Here is a 20184-nt window from a genome sequence, read left to right on the forward strand (position 1 = left end):
GTACTCAGTGACAACATTTTAAATAGGACAGTCTTTGAGGCAGAAACAGATACACATAGGTCACTAGAGTATTAAGGAATCCATATATTTTTGGAAGTTCATTCTAAAATTGTATTTAATGTTTTGGGGGAAAAATTGGAGGTGTAGGTAGAATAACCATACTTCTGTATTTTGAGTAATTTAAATTTAAGGTCTGTTGGGTAGGGTCTTTGAAAATGGTCTAAAACTCAAATTAGGAGAACTAGGAATTTGTTATTTTCTTTTAAATTCACCATCTAGAAATATATCTTGTGAATCTAATATGTGTTAAATGTAATGGTTTAAAATTTTTAGATGGTTATTTGAGGAATTAACCATTTATATCATCAGTAGTTTTTAAAGTAGCTTCTCATAGTTGGCTAATGTGCCAAAAATATATGAGAGCTCATTAAAATACAAATTTGAAATGAGAGTAGGAAAATAAAACAAGAAATTGAACAAATATATACATTTAACATTTTGCCAAAGAACCTATTAGACATATTTACAAACATGGTGAACCATTACTTACTAGACCATGTACATTTGCATTTTTAGAGCTAAACTTCTTCCATCTCAGAGCAAATGTTTTCTATATGCAGGTGTATACATTTAATAGTACGTTATGACCTCCAAAGTTTTTCCCAACATTCATGAATTAGGTTAACTCTTTCAGTCCTCTACCCAGTCTAGGAGTCCTATCAACAACAGTGCTTTGACTTTTGCCAGTAATGGGGAGTATTTAATTTCAGAGCCTCTTTTACGCCTCTTAAAAAACAATCCCAACAAACACAAGAAAATTATGAGTAAGCAGAAAGCTATAAAATAGGGATTTTACATACAACCTTGATTCCATTAAATAGCTCTCTCCTTCCTCTTGAGCCTTCAAGAGAGTATGTTTGCCTCTGGGAACAGACTTATCTGTTGCCCACTCTTAAAAAATTTTGACTCTCTTATTATCTCTGTGTATTTGGATGGATATATACGTATACAGTCACGTAAATAAATAAATGATGACAAAACTGATGTTTATTGGTGGTGTTGTAAAGTAACCCAATTTGAAAATTAGGTAACTTTACCTATAATTGCTAACATAGTGGTTAGCTATTGCTGGGGGGTGACAGAAGCTAGATGACTGAAGAGTGATGTTTAGATTTCTGCATTGGGTGGGGCATTAGACCAAGCGAGTTTTCAGGTACCATCCAAATAGAATGTTGTTTGAGGTGGTAGCACAGAGTATGAAATTTTGTCAGGGGCCAAGCATAGGGTGGTGTTCTTATTTTGATGTCACTGATTTTGGTGGAGTAGAAAGAGTGCTCAACAAATTTACAGGTGAGAAAGATACAAGATAGAGCTTAGGGCTTTAGGGTTTTAGTTTAAATCTGTGGCTGGAAATATAACGAGAGTTACTAAACTAGAGTTACTAAACTAGAATTTGTTTTGGCCTTTCCAGTCACTCAGCATTTCCTTATGATATTTGTTCTTCACTGAGAGAAGCTGAAATTGCAGTCATGAAGTACATTTCTACTCTTTAAAAATTTTTTTAAAGTAAGTTTTTATTGATATATATATATATATATATATTTTTTTTACATCATGGTTTACATTTCCATTATTGAATAGAATTGAAAGATGGAAACATGCCCACCTATGTCCTAACAACTTGACTTCTGATTTGAAAGGAGTTCCACAGCCTGATTCACTAGCTTTGTAGAAGGGGAACCTCTTTTGAGATCCTTAGAAACTAAGAATCTTATATAATGCAAATGATGCCACCTCTTTGTATACATAGCAAGATTTAAGTGTTACCTCACCTCCTAACACCATGGATGTAGATGGCTTTGAAAAATGCACAAAACTGAAGAGAAGAAGGGAGCTTATGAAATATGTTTGCCTTTGGATCTTTCAAAAGAAGAAGTATCTGGACCTTTCTTGGAAGGGGGAGGAATCAGTATATTTTTAAGGGTCATATCTATCACTGATTTAGAATCGGAAAATCTTAAATAGTAAAGGATAGTAAAATTGGTATAAATCTTAACTTGTAAGAAGTGATGCTATGTAGTTTAGTGGGTTGAGTGAGTGATTTTGGTCATTATGCCATTTTCTCCCTATGTTAAATTGTCAATTTAAGCTTTTTCATCTAATGCCTTAATTTCTCCATCAAAAAAAAAATGAGGATGCTGTCCCAGATCATAGGATATTTAAGCTAAACAACTGAAATGTTGTTTAAAAGCATTTTGTCAATATGATGCTATGTGTCTAATAGCTAAATGACCTAAGATGATGTCTATAGTTACATGTGATAATTTCTCTTTACAGAAAAGTAGGCATGAACCCCTGAAAGTATCTTTGAAGTAAACTCTTCATCTGGAAAATGGAAGTGTAAGTCTTGAGATTGACTAGTGTAGTTCCAGCAATGGCCCAAGATTTGTAAAGTGGGACACGGAGGAGCACCGATGCTTGTCAGCGTGAGCAGTGGAAAAGGGACCCCTACCATGGTAACATTAATAACAGAAAAGCTACAGAACCAGAGCTTGGATGATCTCACCTGTAAAACATACAATATTAATCTGGTAAGTATCTACTACATATATCTCTATCTCTATCATCTCTAGCTGTTTATCTATCTAAAATGCTAGTGCTTTCCCTCATTTGATTATCTCCCATTTACACTATATGCATCTTGTTTGTACATAGTGTTTTCATGGTGTCTTCTTCCCCATTAGAGCTCTTTGAGAACAGAGTTTGTCTTTAGCCTTTCTTTGTATCCCTAGAATTTACCCCAGTGCCTGGTAAGTAGTAAGGGCTTAATGAATGTTTATTGATTGACTGACTGACTGACATTTGGGACAGTAGCCTCCAGATTGAAATTATTGGAGTGATGCTATATAACATCCCACATCTTTTTGGTAGATTTTGGTTTTTATCTGAAGTCTGAGCTCTGCTGCTTCTTATTAGTTGAGAGACTTTGGGTAGGTCACTTCATTTTTTGGACCCCCAGTTTCCTTAATAGTAAAAGTAGTTTGGACCAGACGATCTCCTAAAATTCCTTTAAGTTTTAACATTTGGTGAGCCTTAGATATTGTTTTTGGGAAATAGGTTTATGTGCCTCTCTCCCAGGGAAGACTGCTTTTTTCTCTAAGTGAGGTGGAGGATCCCTTTGTTCCAGAAACATCTTGAAATATGTGAATGGCTTTGTTTTCCCAAAACTAAATGCAAAAATAAATGGAAATTTTTTTTAGTGGAGTCCCATGCACCAAGTGATTGAGTGGAATAGAGATAATCTGATCTGAATTGTAAAGTAAGAAAGGGATTATAGGAAGGCTGGAACTTTACATGGATTTTGGATGTTCAGAAATTAAGACTGAGATATATAATTTTAATAGTTAAACATTTCATTTTTCAGCATTGATTGCTTTCAAATGAGAATTGCCATTTTTTTCCTTTTAATTATATTAAGAAAATTCTTGAACAGAGAGAGAAGGAAAGGTTCTAGAAATATGTATCTTCATAAGAAGATTGTTAAATATTGACTCAGAAAACTTTTGAATGTCTACATGTTGTTTTCTTTTGTCTTCGTTTCCTTAGTACAGTGTCTTGCTTGTAACAGGCGCTTAATTAAAGTTGGGATAAATTGCATTTTGCTAACTGTGTCATAGTTTCTTTGATGGTAGTACTGTCATTTTAAAGAAGAAAAAATTAAGATTTAGATTAAGTGACTTGTCCATGGTCACCAGGAGGATTCAGATGCAGTTCTCTGCCATCTCAAAGATGGTGGCCTTTCCCCTCCTGGCTGCTAGTCACCTTTCTAAGGCATAGGTCTGGCCGTTTTGTTCCCCCGTTCAACAGTCTCCAGGGACTCCCTGATGTTTCTAGGGTCATATACAGACTCTTCAGCATAGCCTCACCTTTTTAAGATTTATTTCATGTTAGTCCAAACCAACCTCCTTGCTGTTCCCTAAGAGCCAGAATACTTCCTTCTTACCTCAAGAATTCCTATTTCTTTTAAAGCTCAGTTGAAGGGTCACCTAATTCTTAGTACTCTCTCCCTCCTCAGTTTACCTTGATTTTTTCTGATTTGTTTGCCTCTTGTTATCCTCTAGCAGAATGTATGCCCTTGAGGGCAGAAAATTGCTCATTGTTGTCTGTCTCTCCTATATCACATGATGCCTTGTACAGAACAGGTGCTTAAAAATGCTGTTTGAATCAATTAAATCTGGAGCTGTGATTGTCAGAGAAGGAATCTATAGTGTAGAAAGTGGGCTCCAGGATTTGGTTCCATAAAGCCAGTGTATGAGGGAAGTTGGAGGTGTGTAGAATAGAAATCTTGTCCTGCTGTACAGATGTCAGGTCAAGATGTGAACCAGTGGGCATACAAAGAGCTTTCCCAGCAGCCTCCTTCCCACTGCTGTGATCCTTCAAATGCAGGAAAAATATATTGGTGCTCTTACATCTCTCAGCAACAACTTGATTTAAACCTTTCACTGTGTCTTCAGTGAAATCTTGGCAATTTGAATGGTTACTCAATGAAGAATATGATACTTGTGGATTAGTGTAAGCTATTAAAGTACATGCGGTGTGTGTGTGTGTGTGTATAGATATATGTACATACACACACATGTATTTGCACATTCCATTTTTTCCCCCTTGGAGAATAAAGAAACATGGAGAATGCTATAATTTTTGTCCTCTTTTCTCAAGGTACTAGAACAAGGTTGTTGGGTGGCCGAGACCTCCTTGGAACTGACTAGGATTAAAGGCCTCGAAGTATAGGATTTGCAGAGCCACAGAGTTACAGGCAGAGAGAAGGACCATTATTTGATTTTTTTCTTTCCAAGTAGAATCCATTTTGTGAATTACCTGCTTAAAACTTTTTGATAACAAGATGGACCTCTTTTTTCCACCCAGCAAATTCTTAGACCACAAAGACATTTCATCCTTAGTCTAAAAAAATTAGACAGGTCAGTATGTGGAAGGATTATTTATACACCAAAGCCCCATACAGATCACTCGGAGATCATCTAAGACACTGGCTTTCTCTGTTAAGCGTGGGCGCTGTATACTTCCCCCTTAGTCATTGCAGACTGTAGCAAAGCTCTTCCCAGTTTCCTCTCTCTGTTGGTGATTTGCTCCATCCCCCCATCCCATGTAAATTTTTATCACCTCTCTCATTCGACTTCTAAGTTGCCCAGGTAAGGTACATGTGAGAAACCCTAGAAACAGGAAGAAAGCTGATCTGTCATTCTTCTCCTGCAGGACAGGAGTAAGGACTTTGGCTTGTTTTTAGTAGTACTTTATGCTAAAGAGTCCGCCCAGTGAGCGGGCGCCTACTCTGGGCCCAGAGCGGCAGGACACAAGTGAAAAAGACTTGGGTCTGTGCTCTGCAGGAGCGTACCCTCAAGTTAGAGGAGAGACCACATTAAAGAAATTGTAATGGGGATGCAGCACAGAATCAGTGATGGCCAGAGCCTGAGCCCTGTGCTAGCTGGGGCACTGCACAGTGTAGACATGAGGCAGATGGTAAGGCCTGGACGTTCTCCGCGTGGCCTGCAGTGAGGAAGATCTGAGCTCAAATGCAGCCTCAAGTGCTTCCTGAGCCAGTCACTGAACCTCTGTGCCTCAGTTTCCTCATCTGGGGGTAATAATAAAGCCTACCTTATAGACCTGTTTTGAGTTTCCAGTGAGAGCATGTTTGGAAAGCATTTAGCATTTAGTTTAAAGCATGTAGTAGATGCTATATAAATTACTTACATACTTAAACTCCCTTCTTCTTTCATCCAAAAAAAAAAATGACTTGACATCCAGCAGCCCCGGGGTAGTGCTAGAGTTCCCCCCTGCCATGGGGGCTCCCTTCTTCATGGGTACTGGGGTGGGAATGTGAGGCCAGAAGGTAGAAGATACTATTGATAAGTGTTTACATGAAGTCAGTCTACACAAGACCATTGCTTCAATGGCCCCTTGAATTTGTGCAGCACTTGTGTTGCCTCATTCGGCCTTCCTCATCCTGTGAGGCACACCAGGCAGGGCAGATCTCATTATTCCTGCCTCACAGAGTCCCACTGGGCCTGTCCAGTGATTTCCCCTCAGCTCTTCACCCCCACGATGGAGTTCGGTTGTCTCACACAGTTTGTTGTTCCTTCAGTGGTTGGGGGAAATTGAGGGCAGTGGCAGCCATCCATCTGTCCATCCTCAACGCTTGCTCTGTTTCTCGTTACTTGTAGAGCGTCTTACCTTTTTGAAGGGAAGTAAAAACAAATCCTCCCAATGGCACTGGGGAGAGAGAGAAAAGTCCCAGAGGCTTTATTAGAAATCGACTCTAAGTTTGTAAAGAACTCTAACATTTTAGAAAACCTGAAATATGTAAATATGTAACACTTTGTCTCTTCTGCCTCTGATGAAGTTGTTTTTACACCATCGTCAACGTTTTTAGAAATTTGATATCGTAACAATACAAGGTGTCCAAAGTAGAAAAAGCTGCCCTACTGTGAGAGAGTTTGTAGTGCACTGGGGTGGTGTTAGGGGTGGGGGTGGAGTGTCTCTGAGGAGAGGCTGGAGGTCACTTGTTGTTGTAGAAGAGGGTGGGCAGGGGTTTGGACTCAGTGACTTCTGAGGTTCCTTCCAGCTCTGGATCAAAGGTCTTCTGCCCGGTGACCTCTGATGCTCCTCTAGGATCATGTATTCTGATTGAAGAAGATGCTGGCCTGGAGTCAGCCTCTGAGCAGTGATTAATACTGCACATTGATCAGCTGAAGTATAGCTCCTTCTTGAGGAGAGCTCCTTATTCTTTTCTGATGACAGGGGCTGTGTGGAATGAACTCTGAATTGGGTGTCAGAAAGCCTGCCTTTAAGGCCTGTTATGGACGTTTGTTAGCAGTGTGACCCTGGGAAAGTCAGACCGTGAGCTTCGTTCTCCTCATTTATAGAATGAGGACAACATGACTGCCCTGTAAACTTGTGAGCCGTGTAGCAGATTTTTAAGAAGAATGGAAGTAGTGGAGTTTAGGAGGAGGAAGCTGGCCTGGGAATTCAGACCCATCTTCTCGTTCTGACTCTCCTGTGAATTAGCTGTGTATTTGACCTTAGTTGCTTAATGTCTCAGCCTGAGTTCCCTCATCTGTAAAATGAAAAGGTTGGGTGAGATTATCTCCAAGTTCCCTTTCAGGTCTAAAATGAAATGCTTTTGTACAAAAGATAACTCTGATAGTCAGTGATTCCATATAAATATATTAAGCCTAAGAAGTTTAAGTTGAAACATTTTGTGCTATGATATTTTTTACAATCCTTATGAGAGAGGCAGAGATGAGTAGCAGTTGGGCCATTTTTTCTAAATTAAAGCATAGAGCTATTGAGAATTACCAAGCATTGGGGTTCTTTGTGAGGCTCAGAAGAAAACCTAGGTCTTGTGATATACCCCATTCAACGTTGTTTCCTAAAATATACGTTGTAACTGTAAAATAATATTACAGACTTTCTGGGTGGCTTGTAAACTGGCTCAGAAAAGCTGTTCCAAGAGAAGAGCTCCAAAAATATGTTGGAGCAATGGCAGCTTCCCAAGGGGCGGGCCTCAGGCAGCGCATTGAAGGTCACTGTTCATTGGCAGAGAGAAGAAGTTCTAGTATACTTGAAAAAAAATCCATTCTTATTACTTTGTCATTCCACATACACAGCCTTCTGCCTTTTATGACTAAACACAGTTATGCTATTGTTTGAATCCGTGCTTAACCGTGATTCAGAAATCATTTTGAGCTATGCTTGATATGTGGACTTGAAAAGGAGGAGGAGGAGGAGGAAGAGGATCTGTGTCTCTGGATGCTCTTTCAAAAAGCTGAACAGTGCTTGGAGCCAAAAGACCTTTGTGGAAGCTCTGAAACGACTAATTACGCAGTTTAGGCACACTGTTCGAGTTAGCAGAATTTTTCTGTAAGACAGGCATGATGGGACTTCTGTCTGTGGCTTATGTGTCATTAAAGGAGTAAATAAAAAAAGTGATGTGAGAAAAAATGAAAAAGAAACAGAGCTGACGTTCCTTCTGCCTCTACTAACTTCATCATGTAGATACTTTGCTGACATATAGGTAATGTTTGTAGTTGTACAGTAAAGGCTGCACCTTAGGGCATGGTGGTGTGTAATTTTTGACTCCTTTCTTGGGGTATTTAAAGGTTGTGAATACTTTGTTTAGCGTATTGACACTGGAGTGGCCTAGCTGCCGACTTTTATTTGCTGCCCCTGTCATTGTTCTTCACAAATGAGTTCAGCTCAGGATGTTGAGCTGACCCCCCCAAACCTGGATCTGCCAGGATGGATGCCAGTGTCCTTAATCAGATGAACATCGCTGCTTGTCTCAGAAGTTGTTCTTACCTCTCTTCAGCTTGTCAGATTGGAGTTTTGTCTGGTTAGTGACCACCATGCTTTGGGGCCTGGAAGGTAGTTATCTGTGGGTAGGGTGTGAAACGATATGAGAATTGAGTTTGTTCATGAAGGTTCTCCATTTACACCAGGGTTGATGTGCTCTGACACGGTCTGATAGTTTTAGCCATTACTGGTGAATGACACTTGATATGGTAAACATTGGAGCAGGTTGTTTTTCTTTAAAACTGGACCAGGTATTAAAATTTAGATCAGTTCAACAAGCTTATTAAGCATCTACTTAATGTGACAAGTATTGAGCAGGAAGAAAGTCTCTGATGTCATGCTGCTAAAATTTGAATATTCAGTTTAACAGACATAGCCTGTGCCAACTGTGGGCAGAGCCTAGGACTACAGAGACAGAAAAAGAGTGCTGTCTTTGAGGAGCTTATGTTCTGTGTGTGTGTGTGTGTGTGTGTGTGTGTGTGTGTGTGTTGTGAGGGATGGATTCCGCCACCTGCCCAAATCATGCAAGGTCATGAGGCAGGAGAGCCAGGCATCCTAAGCAGCAGCACGAAGACCTCAAGAGGAGTGGATCCTGGGCAGGGAAAGCAGAGAGATGGGATGCTGAGTCTGAGGGAACTGTTTGGAGCAGGGGGAGACCAATTAGGTCCTTGCAGTAGTCTAGACAAGAGCTGCTGTGAGGGCCTGAGCTAGGGTGGATGATGACTCTGAGTCTAGGAAGGGGGTTTATTTAGGCAGACATGTGGTGGAGGTAGAGATGTCAAGATTGGGCAGCTCTTTGGATGTGTGGGATGAGGATGAGTGTGGATCAAGTATGATTCTGGGATTGTGAACCTGGGTGACTTGGAGGGGAGATTATGCCTTCAGCAGAAAGAGGGAAGCTTTGAAGAGAGTGGATTTGGAGGGAAAGAGAATGAGAGGACTGTTTTGGACATGTTGAGTTGAAGATGGTTATAGAATACCTGCTTTGAGATGTCAGATATTTAGTGATGAAAGAAAACTTGGGAAACTAGGGCCGAATAAATGATAATTGGACTCATTCGTGCTGATGAGATCATCAAAAAAAAGTGTAGGGTTAGAAGATAGCCCAGGTCAGAGCCTTGGGTTGGGTATGTTCCTGGGTGGGGTGGGGGGAGGTTCGGGGCAGGGGGAGCAGAGATGGCAAAGCAGAGGCAACAAGAATAAGCAGCTTTTTGCGGGGAGATTTACAGGATGACCCTCATGTCATTTCACAGATAATGCAGAAAATATAATAGACTCATAGGAACCTGTAAATAAGTTCAGAAAACACAGAGATTACAGAATAGCCCAGAACTAGTCAGTGCAAATCTCTCAGAGCACCTTACTTTTCTGGAAGGTACCAAATTTTTCCAGATATAGTTGGGGTGGTTTGGACTCCTTTGAAAGGTGGCTGGTCTGACCTCTCAGTAGAGGTCACAGCCCTGTCCAGATTCATAACACTAGCCTGGAGCTGGGAATGGTCCAAGATGTCACCAGTAAAGTAGTAAATCTGGGACTTGAACCAGGCTTTTAGCTCTACACAGAGGACTCTTTCTACTCCACAACATCACCTTGCCATCCACAGAGAGTTATAGTACTTCTATGCAGTTTTGTAAGGCAGAATGAGGATCCTTAGGTGGAAACTGCAGGAAAAATGCCACTGTAAGGAATACTTTGTATGTAAAAGTTTTGGGGTTTGGTGGGTGTGTGTGCATGTGTGTGTGTGTTACAGTGAAGCTACATGGCTCCATGAAATACAGCTGAAATCACCATGACAGTTTGAGTCTTTGGTTCTAGAGACTTTGTTGGATTGGTTTAATTCTGTGCTTAGCCCTCCACTGAAACTGTTCTCTCTGGAATTAATCAGTGATCCTTCTTTTTGGAAAATGAACTCATATTGATATTGATATCTTTTCTTTTTTTGTTGCTCGTTTTTCCCATTGTCTTAATTCTGGGATCTCCAGCTCGTGGACTGGTGCCTCCATACTACTTCTTAGGTCACGTAGAAGAAACTCTCTTGTTTGGCCTTTAAAGCCTTTTCCAGACTTACTTTTTTTTTTGTCCAGCCCAGGGCTCCTTCACCTTTTCTGTGTAATGTGCCCCTTGGGAAGTCTGGAGAAGTCTGAAGCCTCCTCACAAGATTCTTAAGTGCATGAAAATGGTTTGCATTGAAATAATTATTAAAATTTTTAAAAAGAAGTTCATGGACCGTAGGTTAAGAAACTTAGTCTAGTTAAATTGGCTTCTTGCTGTTCTTTACACAAATTCTATCCTCTGCCTGTGTAAGCTGTGTCCCATGGTTGGAAAGCCTTCTCTCCTCACCTCCACTCCTTACAGTTCTTCATGTCCTTAAAGACGAAAATCAAGTACTACCTCCAACATGAGACTTTCTCCATCCTCCCTTTAACCTATGACTCCTTTCACGTATTTAGCATGTAGGTACTTATTTTGTGTGTCCTTGTGTGTACTGTTGCCTCTCCTGAGAGAATGGAAGCTTCTTGAAAGCAGGGATCGTTTTGCTTTTTTTTTTTTAATTTATGTAATATTTTTAGTTTTCAGCATTGATTTTCACAAGAGTTTGAATTATAAATTTTCTCCCCATTTCTACCCTGCCCCCCACTCCAAGATGACATATATTCTGATTGTCCTGTTCCCCAGTCAGCCTTCCCTTCTGTCACCCCAATCCCCCCACATCCCCTTTTCCCTTACTTTCTTGTAGGGCAAGATAGATCTCTGTGCCCCATTGCCTGTATATCTTATTACATAGTTAAATACAAAAACTTTTTTTTTAAACATCTGCTTTTAAAACTTTAAGTTCCAAATTCTCTCCCCTCTTCCTTCCCCACTCCCCCTCCCTAAGAAGGCAAGCAATTCAACATAGGCCACATGCGTGTCATTATGTAAAACCCTTCCACAATACTCATGTTGTGAAAGACTAACTATATTTTGTTCCTCCCTATCCTGTCCCACTTTATTCAGTTTTCTCCCTTGGCCCTGTCCCTTTTCAAATGTGTTTGCTCCCCTGTCTGCCCTCCCTTCTATCATCTCCCCCTTTTTTATCTCCTTCTTCCTTCTTTCCTGTGGGGTAAGATACCCAATTGAGTGTGTATGTTATTCCCTTCTCAAGTCAGATCCAGTGAGAGCAAGATTCACTCATTTCCCCTCATCTGCCCCCTCTTCCCTTCCTACAGAACTGCTTTTTCTTGCCACTTTTATGTGAGATCATTTACCCCATTCTATCTCTCCCTTTCTCCTTCTCTCAATATATTCCTCTCTCATTCCTTAATTTGATTTTATTTTTTTTAGATATCATCCCTTCATATTCAACTCACCCTGTGCCCTCTGTGTGTGTGTGTGTGTGTGTGTGTATATACACACATTCCCTTCAGCTACCCTAATACTGAGGTCTCATTAATTACACATATCATCTTTCCATGTAGGAATGTAAACAAAACAGTTCAACTTTAGTAAGTTCCTTATGATTTCTCTTTCTTGTTTACCTTTTCATGCTTCTCTTGATTCTTGTGTTTGAAAGTCAAATTTTCTATTCAGCTCTGGTCTTTTCACTGAGAAAGCTTTGAAAGTCTTCTATTTTATTGAAAATCATATTTTGCCTTGGGGCATTATACTCGGTTTTGCTGGGTAGGTGATTCTTGGTTTTAATCCTAGCTCCACTGACTTCCAGAATATCATATTCCAAGCCCTTTGGTCCCTTAATGTAGAAGCTGCTAGATCTTGTGTTAACCTGATTGTGTTTTCCACAATACTCAAATTGTTTCTTTCTGGCTGCTTGCAGTATTTTCTCCTTGACCTGGGAGCTCTGGAATTTGGCAACAATATTCCTAGAAGTTTTCATTTTGGGATCTTTTTGAGGAGGCAATCCGTGGATTCTTTCAATTTCTATTTTACCCTCTGGCTCTAGAATATCAAGGCAGTTTTCCTTGATAATTTCTTGAAAGATGATATCTAGGCTCTTTTTTTGATCATGGCTTTCAGGTAGCCCAATAATTTTTAAATTATCTCTCCTGGATCTATTTTCCAGGTCAGTGGTTTTTCCAATGAGATATTTCACAGTCTTCTACTTTTTTATTCCTTTGGTTCTGTTTTATAATATCTTGATTTCTCATAAAGTCACTAGCTTCCACTTGCTCCAATCTAATTTTGAAGGTAGTATTTTCTTCAGTGGTCTTTTGGACCTCCTTTTCCATTTGGCTATTTCTGCCTTTCAAGGCATTCTTCTCTTCATTGGCTTTTGGAGCTCTTTTGCCATTTGAGTTAGTCTATTTTTTAAGGCGTTGTTTTGTTCAGTATTTTTTTGGGTCTCCTTTAGCAAGTCATTGACTTGTTTTGCATGGTTTTCTCACATCACTCTCATTTCTCTTCTCAATTTTTCCTCTGCTTCTCTAACTTTCTTTTCCAAATCCTTTTTGAGCTCTTCCATGGCCTGAGACCAGTTCATGTTTTTCTTGGAGGCTTTTGATGTAGGCTCTTTGACTTTGTTCACTTCTGGCTGTATGTTTTGGTCTTCTTTGTCACCAGAAAAAGATTCCAAAGTCTGAGTCTGAATCTGAATCCGTTTTTCCTGCCTGGCCATGTTCCCAGCGTTTTTCGTCGGGGTATGACTGCTTGTAGAGTAGAGAGTACTTTGTCCCAAGCTTGAGGGGCTGCGCTGTTGTTTTCAGAGCTTTTTCTGCACAGCAAGCTCTACCACACCAGTGCTCTTCCTCCCTTAAGAACTGCCAACCCGGATGGGACTCATATCTAAGCAGGCTCTGCATTCCCACTGGGGTCCGCCACTTAATTCCTCCCACCAGGTGGGCCTGTGGTGGGAAGCAACTGCAACTGTAGTTCTGTAGCTGCACCTCCTCCGCTGCCTCCGGGGTGGTGGACGAACTTCGAACTCCTTTCACTCTGTCCCCTGCAGCTTTTCCCACTAACCTTCTCTGTTGTCTTTGGTGTTTGTGGGTTGAGAAGTCTGTTAACTGCCACAGCTAACTGATTCAGGGTGCTAGGACCTGTTCAGCCTGGTTCCAGGTCTGGTTGGTCTGGGCTCAGCCCACGCTAGGCTCTTCCCCTCTCTGCTCCCAGCTTTGTGTGATAGACCTTACCCAGCGACCATCCAGGCTGTCCTGGGCTGGAGCCCTGCTTCCCTCTGCTATTTTGTGGGTTCTGCAGTTCTAGAATTTGTTCAGAGCCATTTTTTACCGGTGTTTGGTAGGGCTCTCCTGGGGGAGAGCCCTAGGCCAGTCCCTGCTTTCCAGCTGCCGTCTTGACTCCTGATCACTTTGCTTTTAATCTTTGGGTCATCTGTTTAACACATGGACACTCAGGAAATGCTTGTAAATGGATAGATTGAAAACTGAAGCTTAGGTCTTTGATTTGGCCTTCTGGCTCATTCTTCTCTACTTTGTTGTAAAACCCACTAATAGAAGGAGCCATTGAATTGGCCCAGCTGCTAGGGAGATAAATGTGTTTGTATAATTTAGTTGGACTAGTGCAGGAAAATTTCCATAGGACTTGTTAAGACTTGAACTCTTATCCTTAATGTGAATTAGAAAATGAACTTTTTCGTTTCAGTTCAGTAATAATGGAACGTAACTTTTTCCTGATTCAGAATTAACTTGTCTCATACTTGCTGAACCACTTCAGTTCTGCTGAGAATCTAAAGATCTGAATGATCTCTGTGTATGTGTTCATCTCATTTAATGGAAGTGGCATGACTACAGTCAAGGGTACTTGGGATCTCGTCCTGTCTTTGCTGCTTCTTAGTTGTGCCATCTCAGGCAAGCCATTCCACCCAAGCCTTATTTTCTGGTCTATGAAATGGGGGTGGTGCTTCAGGAATGTCAGAATCTGAGCGATGGAGGGGGCAGGCCCTGTACAGAGGCTATCTTGTCTTCGCAGTGACCCTCTAGATGCTAAGTGGTGTAGAGCCAAGGAGAAGGAGCCCACCACTGATAGAAGCAGCCCTCATTGTCAGGAAGTTTATCTTCACATCAAGGCTGAATTGAGTTTTCTCTACATGGCTCACCTTGCCCTTTTCCTTCAGCAGACCCTCATTTGACGAGGTCCTTCATCCTCTGGATGCTGTCTAGTTTATGAGTGTCCTTAAATTGTGATGCCCAGAAGTAAACACAGTACTCCAGGTCTGACAGCGATCTGCAGTGGAGCTTCCACCCCGCTCTTTCTGGAAGCTCGGCCCTCCTTATTACACCCCAAGAGCTCTCTAACTTTTTTGACTACCAAGTCACTCACTGCTTGAGTTTGCAGACCACTCAGACATCCAGATCTTCTTTAAGAACTGTTATCTAATCAGGCCTCTTGATTTGATTTGTTTGTACCCAAATTCAAGACTTTACATTTATCCCTCTTGAGTTTCAATGGCACCAGTCCCTTCCAGAGTTGTTGGGAGGAAAGCACTTTGTAGATCTTAAGGGTTTGTAGTAGGCCTGCACAACCTGCAGCCCTTGGGCTGTAAGTGGCCCATAGGCCTGGTTTATAGAAATGTGATTGCTGTTATTGCTGTGGAGTACAGAGCTATGTGAATGCCATGATGGATGATGGTGTAATGGTTGCTTTTAGGAAAGCCAGTGCAAAGGTGTTTGTAACAGGCCTTTAGCCAAGAGGCTCCTGTGGATTTTGTCCAGACCCCAAGGGGTCGGTGATTCCATGGAGGTGGATGTACCGTTTTGGTACAATTCTCAACCCATCCACTCTACCTTCTTGGCTATTCTTTTTCATGGTAGAATGGTGCCAGGTTATCCGAATGTTCATGTACTTTAACAATATTCTCAAGTATTCCTAGTTCATTTACAGATAGATTTGGTTTTCCTTTGAGGCAGGATTCCTGAGAGCTCACCTTCCTCACCTTTTTTTTCCCCTTTCTTGAGATTCGTATTTACATGTAGATTTTAAAAAATTGCTAGAGGTTGCAGCTAGGTGGTGCAGTGAGTAGAGCACCGGCCCTGGAGTCAGGAGAACCTGAGTTCAAATCCAGCCTCTGACACTTGACACACTTTCTAGCTGTGTGACCTTAGACAAGTCACTTAAGCCCAATTGCCCTGCCTTCCACCTCCAAAAAAAATTGCTAGAGGTCAAAATATTTTACACCAACATAATTTGCCTTATTTGGAGTTTTAGCTCACATTCCTTCAGTCCCGTGTATGCTTTTGTATTTAAACCACAGAAATGGTATGCTCTGAGATACTGGCTCTCTTTTCAGTAGCTGCTCTGAGCACAAGTCTTGTAAGCTAATTGCCTTTGAGTGTTCGGTATTTATGATAAATCTAGGTCCAAAAACTCTTCTGTGACTTCCAAAATCATGGGAGTTGGAAATGTTAGACTAGTTTCTTAGCCATAGAATTATAACTTTTTAATGACATAAGAATTATTCTTGGCCTTTTCCTTGGCTATGCTTTTCCATGCCTGACTTGTAGTTTCAAAGGTTGATGATCAAAGAAGTGATTGGTAAATGTTTAATATTTATTGTGCATTGGAAAGTGTTGAAGATTTGCCCAGAAGACCATAAAGGTTAATGGTAGCCACAGTGCATTTATAGATATTTAAGATTGTAGGGTGCTTCTGTCATGTTCTTGTTTGCCTTTTAAATGTTTTATTATTAATCTATTTGGTTGGATATCAGTTTCAGTGAAAACGTGTCTCATTCCTGAAATTATGGAAAGGTTAGAGTTTGAAGCTATATAATCTTGGGAAAATTTTCATTGTTTTTATTTTTAGTGACAGGCAGCATATGCATGAGAAGGAGGCTTGCTGTGGAGTCAGGTGCCCTAGGTTCAAATCTTGACTCTGACTCTAGCTGTGTGGTCACAGGCAAATAGAACAGAAGTGACAGTACTTGCATTCGCCCTCTCCAAGGGTGGTTGGAATGATGAGGTGTTGTTTGTAGTAGTCAGTGTGGGCCTTGTTCTCACAGGTCACCAGTACAAGTGGTTTAGGGTTGTGGAAGTTGTCTTAGGCGCCACCATGCATGGCTCTTAGCCTCTCAAACTTTTTCATGTGCACAGTGATCCTTTGTCCCATACCTGCCCTACATTGAATTAGTATGGTGCTTTCTAAGGCAGTAGAGGTCCGTAATTTGTCCTAGAATTGTTGGATGTAGAATAAGAGGAAAATGATTTTTCTGTTTGGTTCCAGATCATAATACAGTATGTTGGTAGCTTAGTATTTGGTGAAATGAGAATTTTAAATGCATCAACCTTATTCAGAATTAAATTCAGTCCCTCCCCCTAGGATTCATTTTTAGGAAATCTCAAAACTTCAGGAAATTGATTTTGGATAATAATGGCAAGCTGATGAAGCACATTCTGTTGAGGTATGGGTCGTAGAGGGTTTGCTGTCCTCGCTTTGCCAAGAAGAACGTGGAAGGTTGAGAAAGTGAAGTGATGCTGACTTGTTATGGGCTCACAGGGCCAAAGTAGGGATCTTGGAAAAGACTTTACCATGAGTAGCCCAATCTGCTTTTATCAAATATAGCCAAGTTCAAATTGCCAGATTTCTGTTTTTACCACAGAATGTTTTCGTTTTTCTCCATTCTTAGCCAGGGATTATAGTGAAATATTTGCCTTTTAAAGGAAGTGTACAAAGTGTCTTGTTCACATACCAGCTGTGTTAATGTTAAGGTACATAAAACTTAATGACTGGACAAAACTAAGGCACTTAATCTTAATGAAACATTTACTAAATTAACTAGTTCATATCACCCCCTTTCATCCTTAATTTGTGTTTATGATCTGAATCCTCATTTAGAGTCTGAGATTCCCAAATCCTTTAGCTATTTAGTAGCAAAGACTTTTGCTCTTTTTCTTTATCCAGGTAAGGAAATGAAACATCTCTAATGGCTCGTTAATTTGAAAAATACTTGAAAGTATTTCTAGCAAGTTGGGAATGGTAGTCTTAATTTCCTTAAGTATTTCTTACAATGCTATATTAAGCATTTTTGCTGTGACCTCAGAGTTCAAGGTCTTAACATGGGTAGAACTTCGCATTAACAAACAGTATAAATTTTTCATTGCTCAAGGATGTTTACTTAATAACTGATCTTATATCTAGAAAGGAAGTCTTAGAACAATACTATCTTCTTTTTGGTTTAATAATAATAAAACACACGTACACAAAACAAAACCTAGGATCCCAAAAAAAAGCTCATAAAGGAGGAGGCTTGTTAAAATAATCAAACCTTTTTTCTGTCTTGAAAAACATACAAGCGTCTCATTTTTTCAGATGCAGACTGATAGGAAAGAATGAATATCAAGTCATGGAGGCATTCTATGGGGAATAGTTCAGAATGTGGGCATGAATAAAAAAACTGTTCATGTTAAAATTGCTTTTTAATATGGTTTTTAAAAATGATCATCTCTACCCCACAAGGTGCACATAAAGCAACAGTCATAAAGTCTCCTTACCTGCTAAGTGTCTGGAACAGCTATCGTGTCTCCCAAAGCTTTCTCTTTTCCAGGCCAAATATCCCCAGTTCCTTCAGCCCCTCATGGTGTGATTTGATCCTTCCCCGTGCCTGTTTGTCCTCTGCTACTGTCATTGAGCTTATGCCCGATGGATTGAAATTGGCTAACTCAATGCAGACTTCCTCTAAGTTTATATATGATGAGGTAGCTTTATGATTAAGATGACTACACTAGATATTGGACAACATTAAGTATTTGTGAAGTGCCTGAGGAAAACACGCAGACAAATAAACTGTGCTTCCCTTCCCTTAAGAAGGTTATAGTTTAGTGAGGAGAGATGGAATAAATGTACACATAGATAATGATAATACAATTTGGCATAGAGGTGCATGTTAAAATAGCGTACCTGAGGTCTCAAAGAGGCTTTGTGGAAGATGAGGCACTTGTAGATAAGGGGAAAAGCTAATGGATAGATCTCTTCTCTCTTTAAGGAGGGGGAAGTAACAGTCTCCAGTATGATATATTTATGTACGGCTTAGTAGATATTTTATGATCCTGCCAATTAATTTGTGAAGTTGTGAGTCTTGGAATTAGAGTTGATTATGAATTTTTAAGCTCAGATAATGCCATTAGAGATATCTCTAAGGCAACAATTACATACTTGGTTAATGAGTTTATATAACTTAACATTTTAATTCTTTTTTTAAAAACATAGATGTAAAATTAAGTTCACAGAAAATCCATTAATCTTTGACAAATGAAAGGTCAGGATTTTTCAAAATTGAGATTTTACTCCTAAACCTCAGTTAACTCCAGGGTCAGATTTGCAAGGTGGTAGTGTAGGCAGGATTATAGACTGAGAGCTAGAAGGATCATTGGATCTCACCAGGTCCACACCCTTCATTTTACTGAGGAGGAAGCAGGCCAGACAAGGAGGTGAATTACCCAGAGTTGCTCAGGTTGGCCCCTCAGAGCCTGGACTTGAACCCCCAGGTTTGGATTCCAAATAGTGTTCTTTCCTTTCTGCTGCTGCTTGGACCCATCCTGGCTCCAAGCCCCAGGCCTGCTCTGCTCCCTCAGATGGAGCAGTTTCTGATGGATGTCACTGGAGAGAATTTCCTTAGCTGGAGTGTTTTACTCAGGTGAAATTTCCGATTTGAGCTACTCTCTTCCCCCAGACTAGCCATGTGGTGTTACTTTGAGTTCTTTCTGAAGCCTTAATGTGAGACTTACTTCCCCTCCACCCCAATCTGAGCAGGTTTCCCTTTGGAGGTAAGAGGCAAAGCACCCCCCGCCCCTCCCCACCCATCCGCACAAGCTAGAAGAAACCTGAGAGTAGCCCGGGTGCAGGGGAAGGAGGAGGAATAGATTTAAGGGAAAAGTAAGCATCAGACTGATTCCTCTTGAATCAAGTTACAGTTTAGTTAGGAGAGAGGTTAGTTAGGACTGCTGTGAGGCAGCCGGAGGTTTTGTTTTTAGCTTCACTTTAAGAGCCCAGGTACCCAAATAGACATCCAAGAGGTCCAAGTTTTCCTTTTAAAATTTTGAAGCAAAAAAGTTTGCCAAGAAACAGAATTGAGTTCTAAAGCATTTAACTATTTTCTGACACAGTTTTGTGCTCATTTTCTTTCACACCATGTATAGTTTGTGGTGTTGAAACCTCTTTCTCTGATTAATTTCAGTACTCATCTGAGGAGCTGAACAAAAGTGGCAGCTTGTTCCCTTTCGAAATCAATGGTAAGTTCTTCTAAAAGCCCTGGCTGTGAGACACTGAGGTAATTGGGGCGCTCAGCAGCCTTTCTGTTGCAAATCAGGTGAAATGGGGGCTGGGACCTGCTGCTGCAGAGCCTGCTGGTCTGAGCTGGCCTTGGGACAATACCACGAATCACTGGTTATTAGTTTTCTGCTTGTGATCTGCTTTGCATAGTAAAAGCTCTTGTAAGATGTTTTTGTTCCATATCATTTGGTATGTCTAAATGCTCTCTTCACATCCCCATCCCCTTTTGAGACTTTCTCTTGAGGTAGCTGTTAGGGGAATGACAAGCATGACTCGCATCTTTGGGTGCCACGATCATGTTCTAGGCCCATGTGGCAGAGGGTGCCTTTTAGCAGACTTTTAAAAAAAAATCTGATTTAAAAGAAGGTAAGAATGAAGTTAAATACTTGGGAAAGAAGTGTATTTCGATTTATTTTTAAATGAAAGGAAGGGAAATCGTACTGTTTAAAATGTTGCTATGAACACTAGCTGGATATAGTTGGAATACTTGATTAAATCGTTTCGTATCTTGATGTCAGGCACATGGTGTCCTGTGCAGCTCCAGGAGAAGAAGCCCGCCGCCTCATCTTGTACTCAGAAAATGAAGCCAATGTTTTG

At 40.6% G+C, this 20184-nt stretch overlaps 1 protein-coding gene across 4 annotated transcripts in view; it reads left to right on the forward strand.

The window, feature by feature from the left end:
- FAM53A (family with sequence similarity 53 member A) overlaps positions 1-20184 on the forward strand; it is a 117892-nt gene that overhangs the window by 28491 nt on the left and 69217 nt on the right. For 3 of the 4 annotated variants that reach the window (XM_036765374.1, XM_036765378.1, XM_036765376.1), the window contains exons 2-3: positions 2338-2591; positions 19493-19547. In XM_036765374.1, coding sequence (XP_036621269.1) covers positions 2475-2591; positions 19493-19547 — 172 coding nt within the window. In that variant the 5' untranslated portion in view covers positions 2338-2474. Of the gene's footprint in view, positions 1-1471; positions 1567-2337; positions 2592-19492; positions 19548-20184 lie in introns of those variants that run through there. The other variant, XM_036765377.1, reaches the window with a different exon arrangement.

Source organism: Trichosurus vulpecula, chromosome 6, assembly GCF_011100635.1.
Source record: "Trichosurus vulpecula isolate mTriVul1 chromosome 6, mTriVul1.pri, whole genome shotgun sequence".
Lineage (NCBI taxonomy): Eukaryota > Metazoa > Chordata > Mammalia > Diprotodontia > Phalangeridae > Trichosurus > Trichosurus vulpecula.